The sequence below is a fragment of the Aulonocara sp. 'chitande type north' Nkhata Bay genome, linkage group LG9 (genome assembly GCF_057382095.1).
Source record: "Aulonocara sp. 'chitande type north' Nkhata Bay isolate Kocher_YH1m ecotype deep benthic linkage group LG9, A_spYH_male_GT1.1, whole genome shotgun sequence".
Lineage (NCBI taxonomy): Eukaryota > Metazoa > Chordata > Actinopteri > Cichliformes > Cichlidae > Aulonocara > Aulonocara sp. 'chitande type north' Nkhata Bay.
Genome location: NC_141352.1, coordinates 33,339,191 through 33,353,406, shown reverse-complemented (window position 1 = coordinate 33,353,406; position 14,216 = coordinate 33,339,191). Strand labels below are relative to the sequence as shown.

The following is a 14,216-nucleotide window of genomic DNA, read 5'->3' as shown; positions in this document are numbered from 1 at the left end:
TGTATTTGTGTACACTGTGACTTCATGGCTGTCTTGGGCTCCAGCTCTTGTTTTGGTGTCTCATTAATTTGATTTAATGTCCTGCTTAGTGATAACATCACTCTTGGCCTCCCTGCACTGGCTTCCAATTGAATTTAGGATTCATTTTCAAGTTCTTTTATTGGTTTTTAAATCTTTAAATGGTCTGGCACCTGCTGAAGCCCTATGTCCCCACTCGTTCGCTCCGGTCAGCTGAGCAGCTGTTGCTCTCAGTCCCCAAATCACGGCTGAAACTGAGAGGAGACCGAGCGTTCTCTATCGTGGCTCCTAAGCTTTGGAATAATCTTCCTCTTCACATTAGGCAATCGACATCAGTGCTGGTTTTTAAATCCAGATTGAAAAAGCATTTTTATTCACTGGCTTTTGACTCAGTGGTTGACTGACTTGTATTTTATTGTTTTTCGCTATGTTTATTATTGTATCGTATTTATTATTCTTATGGTATCTATTATGTTTCTATTGTTCAGCAGTTTGGTCAGCCTTGTGTGTTTTTAAAGTGCTATATAAATAAACAATGATGATGATGATGAACATAGTAACGTGTGTTGGGTTGCTCTGTCTTCAGACTCACTGTCAGACTGATTAGACAGTGAGTCTGAAGGTGAGAGTCCTCACTGCCCACGCCTGTCTTTGGGTCTGACCAACACCATTTCCTGTGTGTCATTCCCCCCTCGCCTTCCCCCCATCCGTCCTGTCTGCACTGACCTCTCCAATAAAGACAAAAGGCCTCATTTTCTGAAACTCTTCCTATCCCATCACCTTGCGAAGAATCACTTCACCATGTTGATTAATAAGGACGGTGGGAATGGTTTGAAGTCTCGTCACAGAAAATGTGCCAAAGGCAAAGAATCTGAGCTTGAAATAAAATGAAATGAAAGATCAGCCCCACACAGGGGTTAAATTCAGATGGAAACTCTTATCACACAAAGAGAACAAGCGAATAAATATATCTGAGTGTGGCCCCTCGACTGTCACAGTGTAGCTGACATTTGATCTTATCATGTGTTAAAGCTATTTTAATTACTGAAGAGAACCAGTGTCAAACTCAGCCCAAGTATGGTTGTACGTTAATCCTTAAAGCAACAACGTTTTTAAAGTTGCAGCGTCATTTTTACACCACACCTAAAATCCCACTAATCGTCCGGGCTCTTCACCCTATGACCACACGCTGGGGTATCTAACACCACATGACCCAAATGGAAACTATGTCAGCTGAAAGAAACCCATCGAAATGTGCAACACTTAAAACTTTGCCTGATTGGAGCATGGCTTCAAATACAGCCCTGAAAACAGACAGGCGGTCGTTGGCATTTCGCCCTCGTTCCTGAGAGACTACATCGATGTATCAGTCAACAAATGAACTACTGTGGCGTCACAGCTGGGGCCTTCTCTGTGTCGTTTATAACACAGAGAAGGACCCAGCTGTGACGCTGAAGTGGTATCTTTAAATTAGCTGTAGGTGTGAATGCTTGTCTGTCTCTCTGTTAGCTTTGCAACAGACTGGTGATATTCAGAGTGCACCATATGTCTGGTATTATTTCCCTTCCAAATTAGTGCTTCCTCTTAGTTGCTGGTCTAAATTTGTTTCCTTTCATGTTCAGGCCGTGTTAGCTTTGTCTCTGTGTGTAGCAGGTTTTGTCTCCATGTTTGTTTCACTGTCTGCCTGTCTGTCTCTGTATTCTGTACTTCTGATAGACGTCTAATTTTGCCAGTCCCTCTTTTTGTGCGCCTTGTACCTTGTCACTCTCTGTGACCGCGTCTCACTTTGCCAGTTCCCATGTATTTAATCAGTTAATGGTGGTCTGAGTAACCCTCACCACTTTGTTCTCCAGTGTCTTTGTTCCTGTTCATCCTACATATTTTCCCCCATTTGTTATTTATTTCTGCTGTTTGCTATTTATATTTTATTCCTGCACAGTTTGCTTGAAGCACTCATATTTTGTCTATTCTATTCATGTGGATCTTATCTTTCTATTTCCTTGCTTCCTTTTCTGTTTACTTTGCTTCTTGCCCGTGTTTCGTCCTTTTGCGGTGTCTGTGTTTTTTTAATCCTATGGTCTCTTTTAAGTTTGTTTGTCTCTTTACTTCTTCAAACTGAATTCAAAGTGGAGCAAATGCTATATAACATTCTCATAGTCTCATTCACACTAACGTTGGTTCTGTATCTTGTAACCAAAGGAAGCTTCAGCATGCAGACTGGAGCCAGCGATCAAAACACGTGCTTCCTATTTTATTTTGTTGGTTATGTTGAGTTTTGCTGTAACTGTCTCATTACTCCTGATTTGTCCCTGCCGTCTCCTCTTCCCTAATGACCGTCCTGTGTGTTTATTGTTTAATCTTCTCCTTTCGTCACCCAGCTTCACTGGTCATGTTTCCTAGTGTTATCCCCCAGTATAGGTTTCTGAGTTTCTCAGTTCCCTGTCAGATATTTCATATCATTCTCTCCGTCCAAAATAAACAGGCTGCCTTTAGTTTATCCTTGCCAGCCTGTGAGTCTGCATTTGGGTCTTCTTTTTTCATAACAAATGATCATACTCCCCGCAGATTGTGATAGTGACACCTCCAGGCCATGCTGCAACTCTCTGGAGCTTTCCGCTCTTCAGGAACTCTCTCTGCAGGAGGGGGAGATACAGGAGAGGTGGAGGAAGATCTCAGCCTGGGCGTCTATTGTCTTATGTAGTCTGGAAGATGAGTGGATGGTGGGGTGGGTGCAGTTTTCTCTGTGGTGGGGTTGGGTGGACTGTCCCGGGCTCTGTGGGGCCGGGAGGCGCTGCTGCACTGGGCCCCGGTCTGGATGGGCCTGGGCCCCCTTTCCCTGGCGGGGCGCGGAGTATGGGGGTGTCACCAGGGTGCAGAGGAGGCTACCCCCCCTCTGTCCCCTTCTGGCTGCCTCTGCCTCAATTTTATCCCACAACTTAGACATTCACATTACTCACACTCTCATTACACATACATATAGGATCTTGGGGGTGGGCACAATACATGGATACATGGATACACGATACATGTACACCCCACCCCTGGTGTCGTTGCCCACCTCTCAATTTTAAATACACGTAGACATTGAGGGCTATCAGGAGGGACTATGCGCTTACCTGCTGCTCTCTGGCAGGTAGCTCCATGCCCTCCTGGGTTTTAAATGCACCTTAGAACACACATGCATCAACACTACAATGAGCGGGTTGAGGGAGGTTTGGAGTCTTCTCTCACCCCCATTCTCTGCGGCCTGCTGGAGCGGGGGGGCTAGGAGGAGGAGTTGGCCGTCCGACTGCGGTCTGGAGTGTGGGGCCTCCCTGCTGCTGCGGAGTTGGGGTGGTCTGCCTCTCCCCACCGCAGGGAAAAGGGTAACACTACCTGGGTCTGGGTGCAGTTCCCCCTTCCAGGGGCAAGGGTACCTAGACCCGGTTTGTAGAGTACGCTTGGGGAGTGTGATCGTGTGTACAGCGTCTCTTTATGTCTGTCTCCACATTGGTTGAGTGTGGAGTAAGTACATATGAGAGCATGAGGGTGGGAATGGATGTTTGTGTCTGTGTGTGCCTGTATGTCTGTGTCTATATGTCAGGTTGGGTATCAGACGCCACCTCTCTGGGGACATCTCAGGCCCTCCAAGGTTTGGAGGCCTATCTCCCCCTACCACCACTTCCCCTGCCAGTGGCGGACTCCCTCAGACATCGGTGCGTTGGTGGTTCTTTGTGTCCGGGGATGCGCGTCCAGGTACACACCGGTTCACTCCTTGGCGGCCGCTTATCGGGGCCTGGAGCCTGGGGCTCGCTCGGGCCACTTCGGAGGTGGGGGTGCCCCCGGCCTCTCGGCCTGGGGCTCGGTCACTCAGGCACGGCTGGCTGCCGGCGGAGCTCACGGGCGCGTCACTGCAACTCCCCCTGGCTTCTGCTCCGCGGCTGCTGAGTGAGCCCTCATCTGGGACTCTCCTCAGCTCTTTCTGGGACAGTGGCGCGGCTGCCCCTCTGTTGGTCTTCCTTGGTCTGTTGTGTTCTGGGGGCCTCTGGATGTCTGGAGTTTTGATCTCCTCCATACCTGCTTCATGCCCTGGAGGACGGGGCTGTGGCCCCCCCACACCCTCTAGCAGATCATTACATGAAGGAACCTTTTTAAAAAACAAGCGCGTCCATGCTCACAGGTGCTCACACACACAAACTTCACCCTTTTTGGCTCCTACCTCAAAGCACACTGTGTTCTGTTGATCTTATGTGCTGCACAATAATGTTTAATATTTAGTATTTACTGTCATATTCCCATATATCATTGTGATGTTGTTTATTCTATTACTCTTGTTCTCTTCTGCTTGTTTTCTTTTTTCTTTCTCAACAGGTGATCCAGGTGATTAATAGATGCATTTTTTTTCTTTTTTTTTTCTATGGCTTTGTGTCCAGATATCAGCGCTCACCTGGCTGGTACCAAGAAGGTTCAGCAAGTGCTCCCCAGACCTGGAGTCCTGGACAGATTCTTCCCAGACCAGCCTCAAGCTGTGCAGCAGATCCGAGCGACATTGGCTGACCTCTACACTCTAGACATGGTGAGACAAAGGGCACGGTTTTTTCATTGTTTGGAAAATTTGGCATTAGATAATCCTCACATGGGTGTTGCTGTTCAGTGTAAGCAATATCATTTGCATTTTATTCCTCTGATTTATTTCTCTGTGGCGTTTATGAACTCGTATTTCTTAGGCTGGCTTTTAAGGAAGGAGAAAAGGTATGTATCAGTTGGCTGGGAAGAAAGATGGAGGTGGAAAGGATGTGCAAGCTATGGGACAAAGTTGCTGAGACTAGGTTAAAAAGAGGTGAGGATCAGTGAGCAGGAGTGTGGCTTTGTGCTGAAAAGAGCACAACAGATTGTTTGGAGAGAAGGTGAAGGAAAGTCAGCTGAAGCAAGACAGTTTGTGGAGTTTGTGTTGGACTGTATGTTATGCTGGGAGCCTGGGGATTAGTGCACTTTGATTCCAAGTTAATACTAACTAGTGTTTCTCACTGGTTTTTGGGTGGTGGAGTAAAAGGGATTGGTTGGTGGCTGTTTCTAATGTTAGCCTTTTCTTGGTTTTCTTACAGGCAGGGTAAAGACATGGTGATGAATGAGTGTGTGGGCAGACGCTGAGGACCAAGAGCTCAGGACAGTCAGACGGGGGCGTCGCAGCAGGAGTCACCGTGCTCGACAACCCTCTGCTGTCCTGAGATGTCACACTCCTGCCTGCACATACAAACCACACTGAAGTCAAAGTTCCACCTGCACCTCCACCTGTTCTTGCAACAGCATGAAAACTGACAGAGGTGAGACAGAAGAAAAGTTCTTGTCTATTTTATTTTATTTTTTACTAAGTTAAGGAATTAAGTTAAGAAGAGTGATTAAATAAATAGTTTCTTGCATTTTTGATTTAATGATTGTGTTTAGGATTATTTCAGAAACATGTTTAGAGGATCTTTGTAAGCCTGTATTTACTTTAAAAGAAGGGAAGCACTTCTTCATCCTACAGAAAAGGTGACACATTACAGATGAGTTCATAAAAAGTGTCTCTGTCACTCTTTCAAGGCTCTGTCACTTTTTCTTTTGTACTGGAACAGCATGTTAAAGTAGGCCTAGGCTGCCATCTTGTGGCAGTGTGTTGTTACTACAACATATGAAATTGTGTTTCTATTGGAAATATAATTCAGCACCACTGAGCCGCTCTCTCAGTTACAAACTGAACCTGTTTTGTAGACGTATAAATCACTAAGTACAGTGAAGCTTTTGGTTTTGTAAAAGTGTTTCTTATTCTAAATGCATGTTGATTTTTATCAGGGTGAAGAGCAGTTAGCAGTGCATTCATGGACATCTTTAAACTATTAATTGAAGAATCTTTGGTGATGATGGCATGAACTAGAAGCGTGAGCTCCAGGTGAGACTGCACAGAACAACAAGTGTCCTTAAACTGCATCAACTGATGACGTCTTACAATTTTATTCCACTGTGTGTTTTTATCATTGAATGTTTCTGTCTTTGTGTACATGTAATGCAGACACTAAAGCTGAGCCAGAACTTCATGCTGAAGAGAAGGATTCTTTTAAAATGCATGGGGGAGCAAGCGAGTCAGATACCAAGGGCACAAAGATGAAGCAGGTCTGATCGGAAACCGTTTATTTCCAGGCCAGGGAGCACAAATAAAAACACCCTTAAAAGGTTCCCTCCTGCTCAACCGCGTCACTCCCTACGGAGAGAAGATCTACATGACCTTATCTGCGTATCTGGAGGTCAGCCGCTGCTCCGCCGTGTTGTACCTGTTTGTACGTGTTTTTAAGTCTCTTGATGTCATCGTGTCTAACACACACCCTTTATCTCCTCTCTGCAGCTGGACCATTGCATCCAGCCTGCCATTATCACCAAAGACATCTGCACGGTCTTTTACTCCCGAGACGCCAAGATTTCCCCACCCCGTTCTCTCAAGAACCTCTTTGGGACTGGATACTCCAAAACTCCTGACTGGTAAATCTGGGCTGCTGCACTGTGGCCATCTCTGTTTCACAATCAAAGATATCTGCCCTGTTACAAAGTTTCCTTGTTCAAAACTTCTGCTTCATTATAGCAACCGAGTGACTGGGATCTACGAGCTGAGCTTGTGTAAGATGTCTGACACTGGAAGCCCAGGTGAGCGGCCATGAAACATGTTTAAAGAACGGCAGCTGTTTTATCATAATTCTGTGGAGAGCTTCATCCTAATGAGGGCTCATGTCCTGAGCAGGGATGCAGAGGAGGAGGAGGAAGGTGCTGGACACATCAGTGGCTTATGTGGATGTGAATGCGTAGGTGTATATTTCGGCTCCATAGCTGGCTGAAGGTTTTTCCACAGATGTCACAGCTGTATGCCTTAACTCCAGAGTGGGTAACTAGATGACTCTGCAAGTGGCTACTTCGAGTAAAAGCTCTGCCACACTGATCACAGCTGTAAGCTTTAACTCCACTGTGGACGACTTGGTGTCTTTTCAGGGAATTCTTCCAGGAAAACGACTTTCCACACAAGTCACAGCTGAACGGTCTCTCTCCAGTGTGGATGAGCTGATGTTGTTTTAGTTTAAACTTCCAGGTAAAATCCTTCCCACACTCGTCACAGGTGTATTTTTTCTCTCTCTTGCTTCTGTGAGGTTTGTCGGCCTCCTGAGAGCGCTGACTTCTCGGTCCATGTTGGTCCTGCAGTGACAGAGATACAGAGTCAGTGAGTGAAATGCAGTCATTGAACAAACTGAAGCTTCAAACTCCCTCCATTAACACTAGTTTTAAACCTGAAGGTGGAGTGTGGCACCAAACACCACCAGAACCTGAACGACTGCAGGTGCTGATAAGTTGCGGTCGCGGTATTTCAACATCTAGTTAGCAATACAGAAGACGAGCGAGAATAAATGGAGTAATATTTTTTATGTGGCAGGTAATTTCAAATGCAGCAATTCTATCAGCCCAACAAACATCAGTAAACACACAAACTGTTTGTGTGCAGTTTGTCTCACAATGTGATGTAAAGACTGCAGTAAAATCCTCTGCAGGTTAGTGCAGGATAAGCAGGCAAGTTTACTGTAATGTGATGGATTTAAGTAAAGAACAGTGTGTGACTGGTGCACAGTGACTGTGGTGCTCATGTCAGAGTTAGATTACATCAAGTGTAGCAGAGATTAACTTAAACTTAAGCTCATGATGCTGACATTCATTCACTGAGCTCCACCCACATACCAACAGTTTAGTGTCTAATATAAAGACAGTGTACTGTCAGTGTAGAGAAAGGAAATCAGCCAGGACAACTCGTGAAACATCTGCTGACATCTGGTTGAATTCACAGAGAGCAGCAGGTCAGCTGATCACAGCCTGTACATTAAAAAAATCTACTGGAGCTCTCAATAGAAATGATTGTGAGCTGTGACCCTTTTCCCCACACTGAGCCACTACAGCTGATTTTAGGGTTGAATCCTGCTGAATCCCACTTTAACATCTTCCTGCTCATTTTGATGTTTAGAGGCAACGTCACCGTCTAAGATGTAGGCATTGTATACATTGTATACATTATTTCTACATTACATTAATATTGCACAAGGTTCACTTAGTTTAGCATAAAATATACATACTGTATCAGTACTTCAGCTTTTAATGGAGTATTTCTTAACACTAGTATCTGTCACCTTCTGTGTTGAGCTCATTGTTTTCTCTGCAGTGGCTGAGCTGAGTCCAAGTAGCTGAAATTTCCTCTGCTGCTCCGTCAGACTCTTCTCCTCCTCCTGATCAGCTGGGACACAAAACAGAACTTTGTTAAGCTCCACACTGCACTGAAGAGTCAAAGTGTCTTATATGTTCATCTGAGAACACACAGAACACATTTTAGCTTCCTTGGGTGGACAACTTGTTTGAAACAAACACAAAAGGTTTGAGCACCGATACCAAATTCAGCAGTATGACACACCAGTACCAGGAGAGCAATTCCTCTTTAAAATATGCCCTGGCCAAGAAAAAACCCGACAATATACGTGTGCCGTGAGAAATGATAGATAGATAGATAGATAGATAGATAGATAGATAGATAGATAGATAGATAGATAAAATTTATTTCAAACATGCAAATATAATTGAAATAACAACAGAAAAAAATAAAAATAACAAAACTTAAAAATCATCAAGTTTTCATGTAAATATCTATGTCTACAGAATGTGTGTGCTCGAAAAGGAGTAGGATGAAGTTTTCTTGTTCCTACCCCCTTATTTCAAATTTCATTGCTTACAAATCCATATCCAGGATTCAACATTATTTGATCATATATTTAACTATGTACAAGTCTAACACATTGAACATACACAAATAAAACCATTTTCAGCACGTAAACCAGAACAACAACAAACTACATTTTTTACATAAACTAATCACTCTGTTTATAACAGCCGCTTAATCTCTGAGTTTATTTTCTATCTATGTGACAAAAACCTTAATGAACACTTAAGGTTGGGTTACTCAGGCCTTGATTTATAAAAAATGAGGACACAATGAGACAACTCAGTCACTGAGAGGAAGATTTCCTATATTCATGCAATTTATTATATTTTGAACAATCGTGTGAATTTTTGTATTGATGTACTTGTCTTGATTTCATCTGTATATCCGAGTGGGTGTAGAAATCTGAGCCATCATCTGAGTAAGCCTCATCACAACTTTGCGCTGATAAAGGCAGCTGTGTTTTAGCCTGGAACACATTTATTTTTACATTTCTCATAAATGTATTTCATTATAGCACTTTTACCGCCAACATGTTGGGTCTTTTGGAGCCGGAAGTGACCTTATATGGAAGAAGGGTGGCGCTAGCTAGCTTAGTTAGCAAGCTGCATTCATAAGCTGTGCAGGTGCCACAGAGATGCTAAGTAGCCTTAATAACAGACTAATAAAACAACACAAACTCTGATTACAATGAGCTCATTTAAAAGCTTTCTTCTAATAAAATTATTTTCTTCTCTGTGTTTCACAACCTTTTGCTGATATCTTTCTGTAAATTAGTTTAAAGCAGCTTGAGTCAATTTAGTCCGATTTTTTTTTCCAACTGGTTCACAAAAACTTGAGAAGAGACACCGAGGAGAGCAACAGAAAGCCTCATTCAGGAGCTAAACTCAAGATTAACTAGACTCGGATTAATATTAGCTCGATGCTTACCTTTAAATCAGTCTTGACAATAATCGGAGAGAAAAACGCCATAAAGCGGGAACTCGGCTTCTTCTTCTTCTGCTCTTGTATTTTTTGGCGGTTAAAGCTTTAAGGCGCATTACCGCCACCTGCTGGACTGGACTTTTCATGTCCCAAACATCATCAATTGGGCACAAATTTGTTGGAGTTTCTGTTAATAAAAAAGATGGAATTCAAGGATCTTGTTATTTGGTTTGTTCGTTTTCACCATTTACTCTACAATTTTCTGCCAGTGTATAGCAAACCCCACAGCTCAAATCAATGAAGAATTTAGTATTTTTAACATATTGCTTAAGCTGGAACCAGCAGCTATATAGGCCTAATTTTTAATCCAAACATGTGATAGAGGTTTACCACCAGGAGAAGCAGACTGTAAATAAAAGACTGTGCTACTGAAAACTGTTAGTCTGACTTTGGATTGTAAATATGTTTCCATTTGTCACTTCTGTATTTGTATATGGCTCAAACTATTTGTTATGAAAGCAAAACAAACAAACTGATGTTGTATAAATTGATTCAGGATTATTTACTTCGAGTCCAGAAATCATAGCTGTCTCATCAGATCCAGTTGTGACATTAGCTATAGTTTCCGCGGAGGGTACTTGGTTCTGTATGACAGCACAGCTTTTAGGTTGAATTCAAGCGCTTGAGTACAGCCTGATAATTAGAGGCCTGCAAACATGTTTGCTGATGAACTTTGGAGGTAAAAGTACAGACAGCTATAGAAGACACAGGACACGAGATGGGTTCATTATTTCTTTTGAGTTCCATGTAACAATCCGTAACTCTGTAATTAATGAATGTGCCATTTAATCTTGGCTGCAGCCAAGATTAAATGGCACATTCATTAAATGGCTAAAATGGGTTGGCTGCCGTTCAGCATTTAGCACAAGTCAGCTTTTGATCAGAAAGTTTTCTGGTTTGATCCCTGGCTGCTCCGGTCTGCAGGCGAAATATCCTTGGACAAGATTGTAATCCCAAGCTGCTTTCTGATGCATCCATTGGAGTGTGAATGCTTTATAGAGTTTGTGAAACAGTTGTACGTGTGGTCAGATTGTTTTGTATTTGTGTGTGGATTGAAGCACATGTCTGAGAGCACATCAATCACTGCACATATTTTTTAAAATCTTAGTTTAAATAAAGTTTTTGATTATTTATTATAAAAAAGAGATGATATATATATAATGCAGTGGGCACTCTACCAGCTAACATGTCAGTTAATTTGACACATTGATTTATTTATCATTTCTTTTTCTCTCTCAGCTTTTCAGCTCCATATTTTTGCCATTTCTTCCACACTCAACTCTGTTCTACAAGGTGAGCCCACAGTTAATGTAGGAGAGGGCAGGTGGCATTAAGAGATTTGATTGGGCAATCTAGGGCCCAGTTAGTTCTTCCTTTTGGTGAAAGCTGGGCTCTTCAGTTCAGCATGGCACAGCTCCAAAGATTCTGCAACATCAAACCCTCTGTCTGCTAATGTTACATCACCTGGGCTGAGGCAGTCCAGGTAATTGCAACAGTTTCTTGAAATTAGTTAATTCAGATATAAACAGAGTGACAGTTTACAGATTCAAACATGTCTCAGAGAAAACAGAAAAAAACAGTAAAGCCCAACTCTCCTCTTTGTGATCAGGAAGACAAAATTCAACTTCCTGATCAAGTAGACAAATCATTCAACCAGCTTCTAGAAAAGGAAGATATTCAAAAGTTGAAAGAAATGGAACTCCTAGAAATGCAGGGAAGAAACTTTGAGCTCCAAGCAAAGCTTGATAGAGCACTAGAAAAACTAGTGCTGAAGGACAAAAAGAATCAGGAGCTGCAAGTAAAGCTTGATGAAAGACCGCACACAAATGAAGAGTTTCTTCAAGAAAAAAGGCTACAGGAGATAAAACAGAAGGAAATGGATTTCAAGCTCCAGGACATGGAGAAACACAACAAAGGCTTGCAAATCAAGCTTAATGAAGCTCTGCAAAAAAAATTAAGAACTCCTCCAAGAAAAACAACAACAGGACATGAAGCAGTGCAAACTCCAAGGCATGGAGGAAAAATACAAAGCGCTTCAGGTAAAGCTTGATAAAACACTGAACAAAAATAAAGAGTTGCTTCAAGAACAAAAGCAACAAGAAATTAAACAGAAACAAACGGACTGCAAGCTTGAAGACGTGCAGGAAAAATACACAGCGCTGAAAATAAAACTTGATAAAGCCAGAGGTGGGACCAAGTCATTGTTTTGCAAGTCTCAAGTAAGTCTCAAGTCTTTATCCTCAAGTCTCAAGTCAAGTCTCAAGTAATGTCAGGCAAGTCAGAGTCGAGTCTCAAGTCACTGGTGTAAAAGTCAGAGTAAAGTCACAAGTCTGAAATTTTGAATTTCAAGTCCTTTCGAGTCTTTAAAAAGAAAAAAACAAAAAAATAATGTTGCAGTTATGCTAAATGTAAATATTAGACCATGTAATTTTTAAATCTGTGTTTTTCTCAACACATGACAAAATAGTGAACTTAGAAAATATACACAAATTGTGAAATTGCACCTCTTTAAAATGCAGCTCAATTAAACCTAGCTCCAAGGATAATTTTCACCGACAGTTCTGAGATAAGCTGCATGTTATTCTTGGATGCGGTTGTAGGACCGGTGTCGTGCCAAAGTAGGTATCCCCGACAGAATTTGTTTCCCCTGTGCTGGGAGCATGCAGGAAGTACTGATGTTTTCATTTTGTGAAAAATTAGTATCGTTACATTACCATTCAGTTTGAGGGTTACAACAGAAAATTATATATTTATTGCTCACGGGGTATCAGATGGGATTATTTTAATAAACCATAAACATTTTGGCTAATAACTATTTTTATTCTCCTGTAACTTTATTATATAAAGAGCTAAATCCTCCAAAGTTTCAGGAGAAATGCGTCATAATAAGAAGTGTTTGTGAACGAAAAATCAGCAATGTGGGATACTGTTTGTCCGTGATTTACACAGGGGGAACAAATTGTGGCAGGACCAGCCTGATATTATTTGTATCCCACTATAACTTCGTTGTATAAAGAGCTAAGATCTCAAAAATGTCAGGAGTAGTCAGTCATTATAAGAAGTGTTTGTAAACTAAAAATCAACAATGTGGGATACTGTTTGTCCGTGATTTGGACAGTCCAGCGTGTGCTCCCGACGCAGGGGAAACAAATTCTGTCGGGGATACCTAGTTTGGCACGATAGTAACTTCAGGTCACTGCAACAAGCCCAGGTACAGTTTACCGACGGATGGGTGCAGGACCTTGAAATGCACCGTGTAGAACGAAAGACCATCGTACGTATCATAAGTTTACCAGTCTCACAAATCGTCTTCATAAATACACATTCCTTAACCGTTTATTAATAGGACCTTTGAGCTCAACGGTAATTAATTAGCAGTGGAAATAATTTCTGGTACGCGTTACAGAAATGTAGCAGTGACAATAATACTGTATGCTGTAATCGTACTGGACAATTAGTGATACAAAAAACCTGTTTTATCCTGTCAATAAAAGTATATGTTTTTGTCAATGTACCAAAATAACAGAAGCGAAACGCAATATTGTGTCAGGACAATTCACTATTTATGCACAACAAACAAAGGAGCGACAATTTCTGTTCAGCGCCAGACTTGCTTGTAACCTATATCACCAATTATGTTATGAAAATGACGCATTAACTACAACAGCAGACTGACCTTTGTGGGAATGCTTGGAGCAGACTAACCTGTGAGCTGGAGTGTTCTGGGACGTTATATTTGGTCTTTGAATGGCTGCAATCCAGGCCACCCGTCGCCTCTTTGTTACTTCGGAAACATGGCTCGAACAATTTCTCTTCAACAACGTAATCCGATAACAACCGATCTCTTTACCCGTCGGCTTCCCGTGGCTGTCATGCGACCGGCTATTGCAGTTAATAATACAACAGCTTCTTGCCATTTTTGTGTTTCTTTTTTATCGCTGTGATTTCAATTGAAAGCCTGCGTGCGCTAGTACCTCTTGCCACGAGTTCCCAGAATCCTTTGCGGTTTTACCCCTGAATGACGTCACATTTTCAATCTCTATATAATATGTATGTTAAATTTTATATTTGGGGTGAAATATCAAGTCTTTTCAAGTAAACCGGTTCAAGTCCAATTCAAGTCCCAAGTCATTGGTGTAAAAGTCCAAGTCAAGTCACAAGTCTTAGAACATTTTTTCAAGTCAAGTCTAAAGTCATAAAATTAATGACTCGAGTCTGACTCGAGTCCAAGTCATGTGACTCGAGTCCACACCTCTGGTTGTTTATGATCAGTAAAAAATAAAACAAACAGTGGGACACAGAGTTTTCTTAAAAATAAACACATGAAAAAAGTCTTTGGTATATTATCTTAATTGCCTCTAGATGCTCCCAGGGCTAGGACTCAGCTGTCTCCAGCATGGACTGCAGGATGGAAGCAACAACAATAAAGAGGATGATAGAGAGGAGGAAGGCTCTGTGGATG

At 42.2% G+C, this 14,216-nt stretch overlaps 2 protein-coding genes across 2 annotated transcripts in view; one reads left to right on the top strand and one right to left on the bottom strand.

Annotated features, from left to right (window-relative positions):
* The window catches only part of LOC147322587 (transcription factor 7-like 1-B), a 118,348-nt gene that overhangs the window by 49,047 nt on the left and 55,085 nt on the right, over positions 1–14,216 (top strand). The gene's annotated exons all lie outside the window — the stretch shown is intronic.
* Positions 6,112–9,742, bottom strand: LOC147322595 (uncharacterized). Its single transcript, XM_086305249.1, has 3 exons — positions 9,701–9,742; positions 8,190–8,333; positions 6,112–7,212 (listed from the first exon to the last, which is right to left on the bottom strand). The coding sequence occupies exons 1-3, from the start codon at positions 9,740–9,742 to the stop codon at positions 6,802–6,804; spliced, it is 597 nt and encodes a 198-aa protein (XP_086161375.1). The 3' UTR covers positions 6,112–6,801.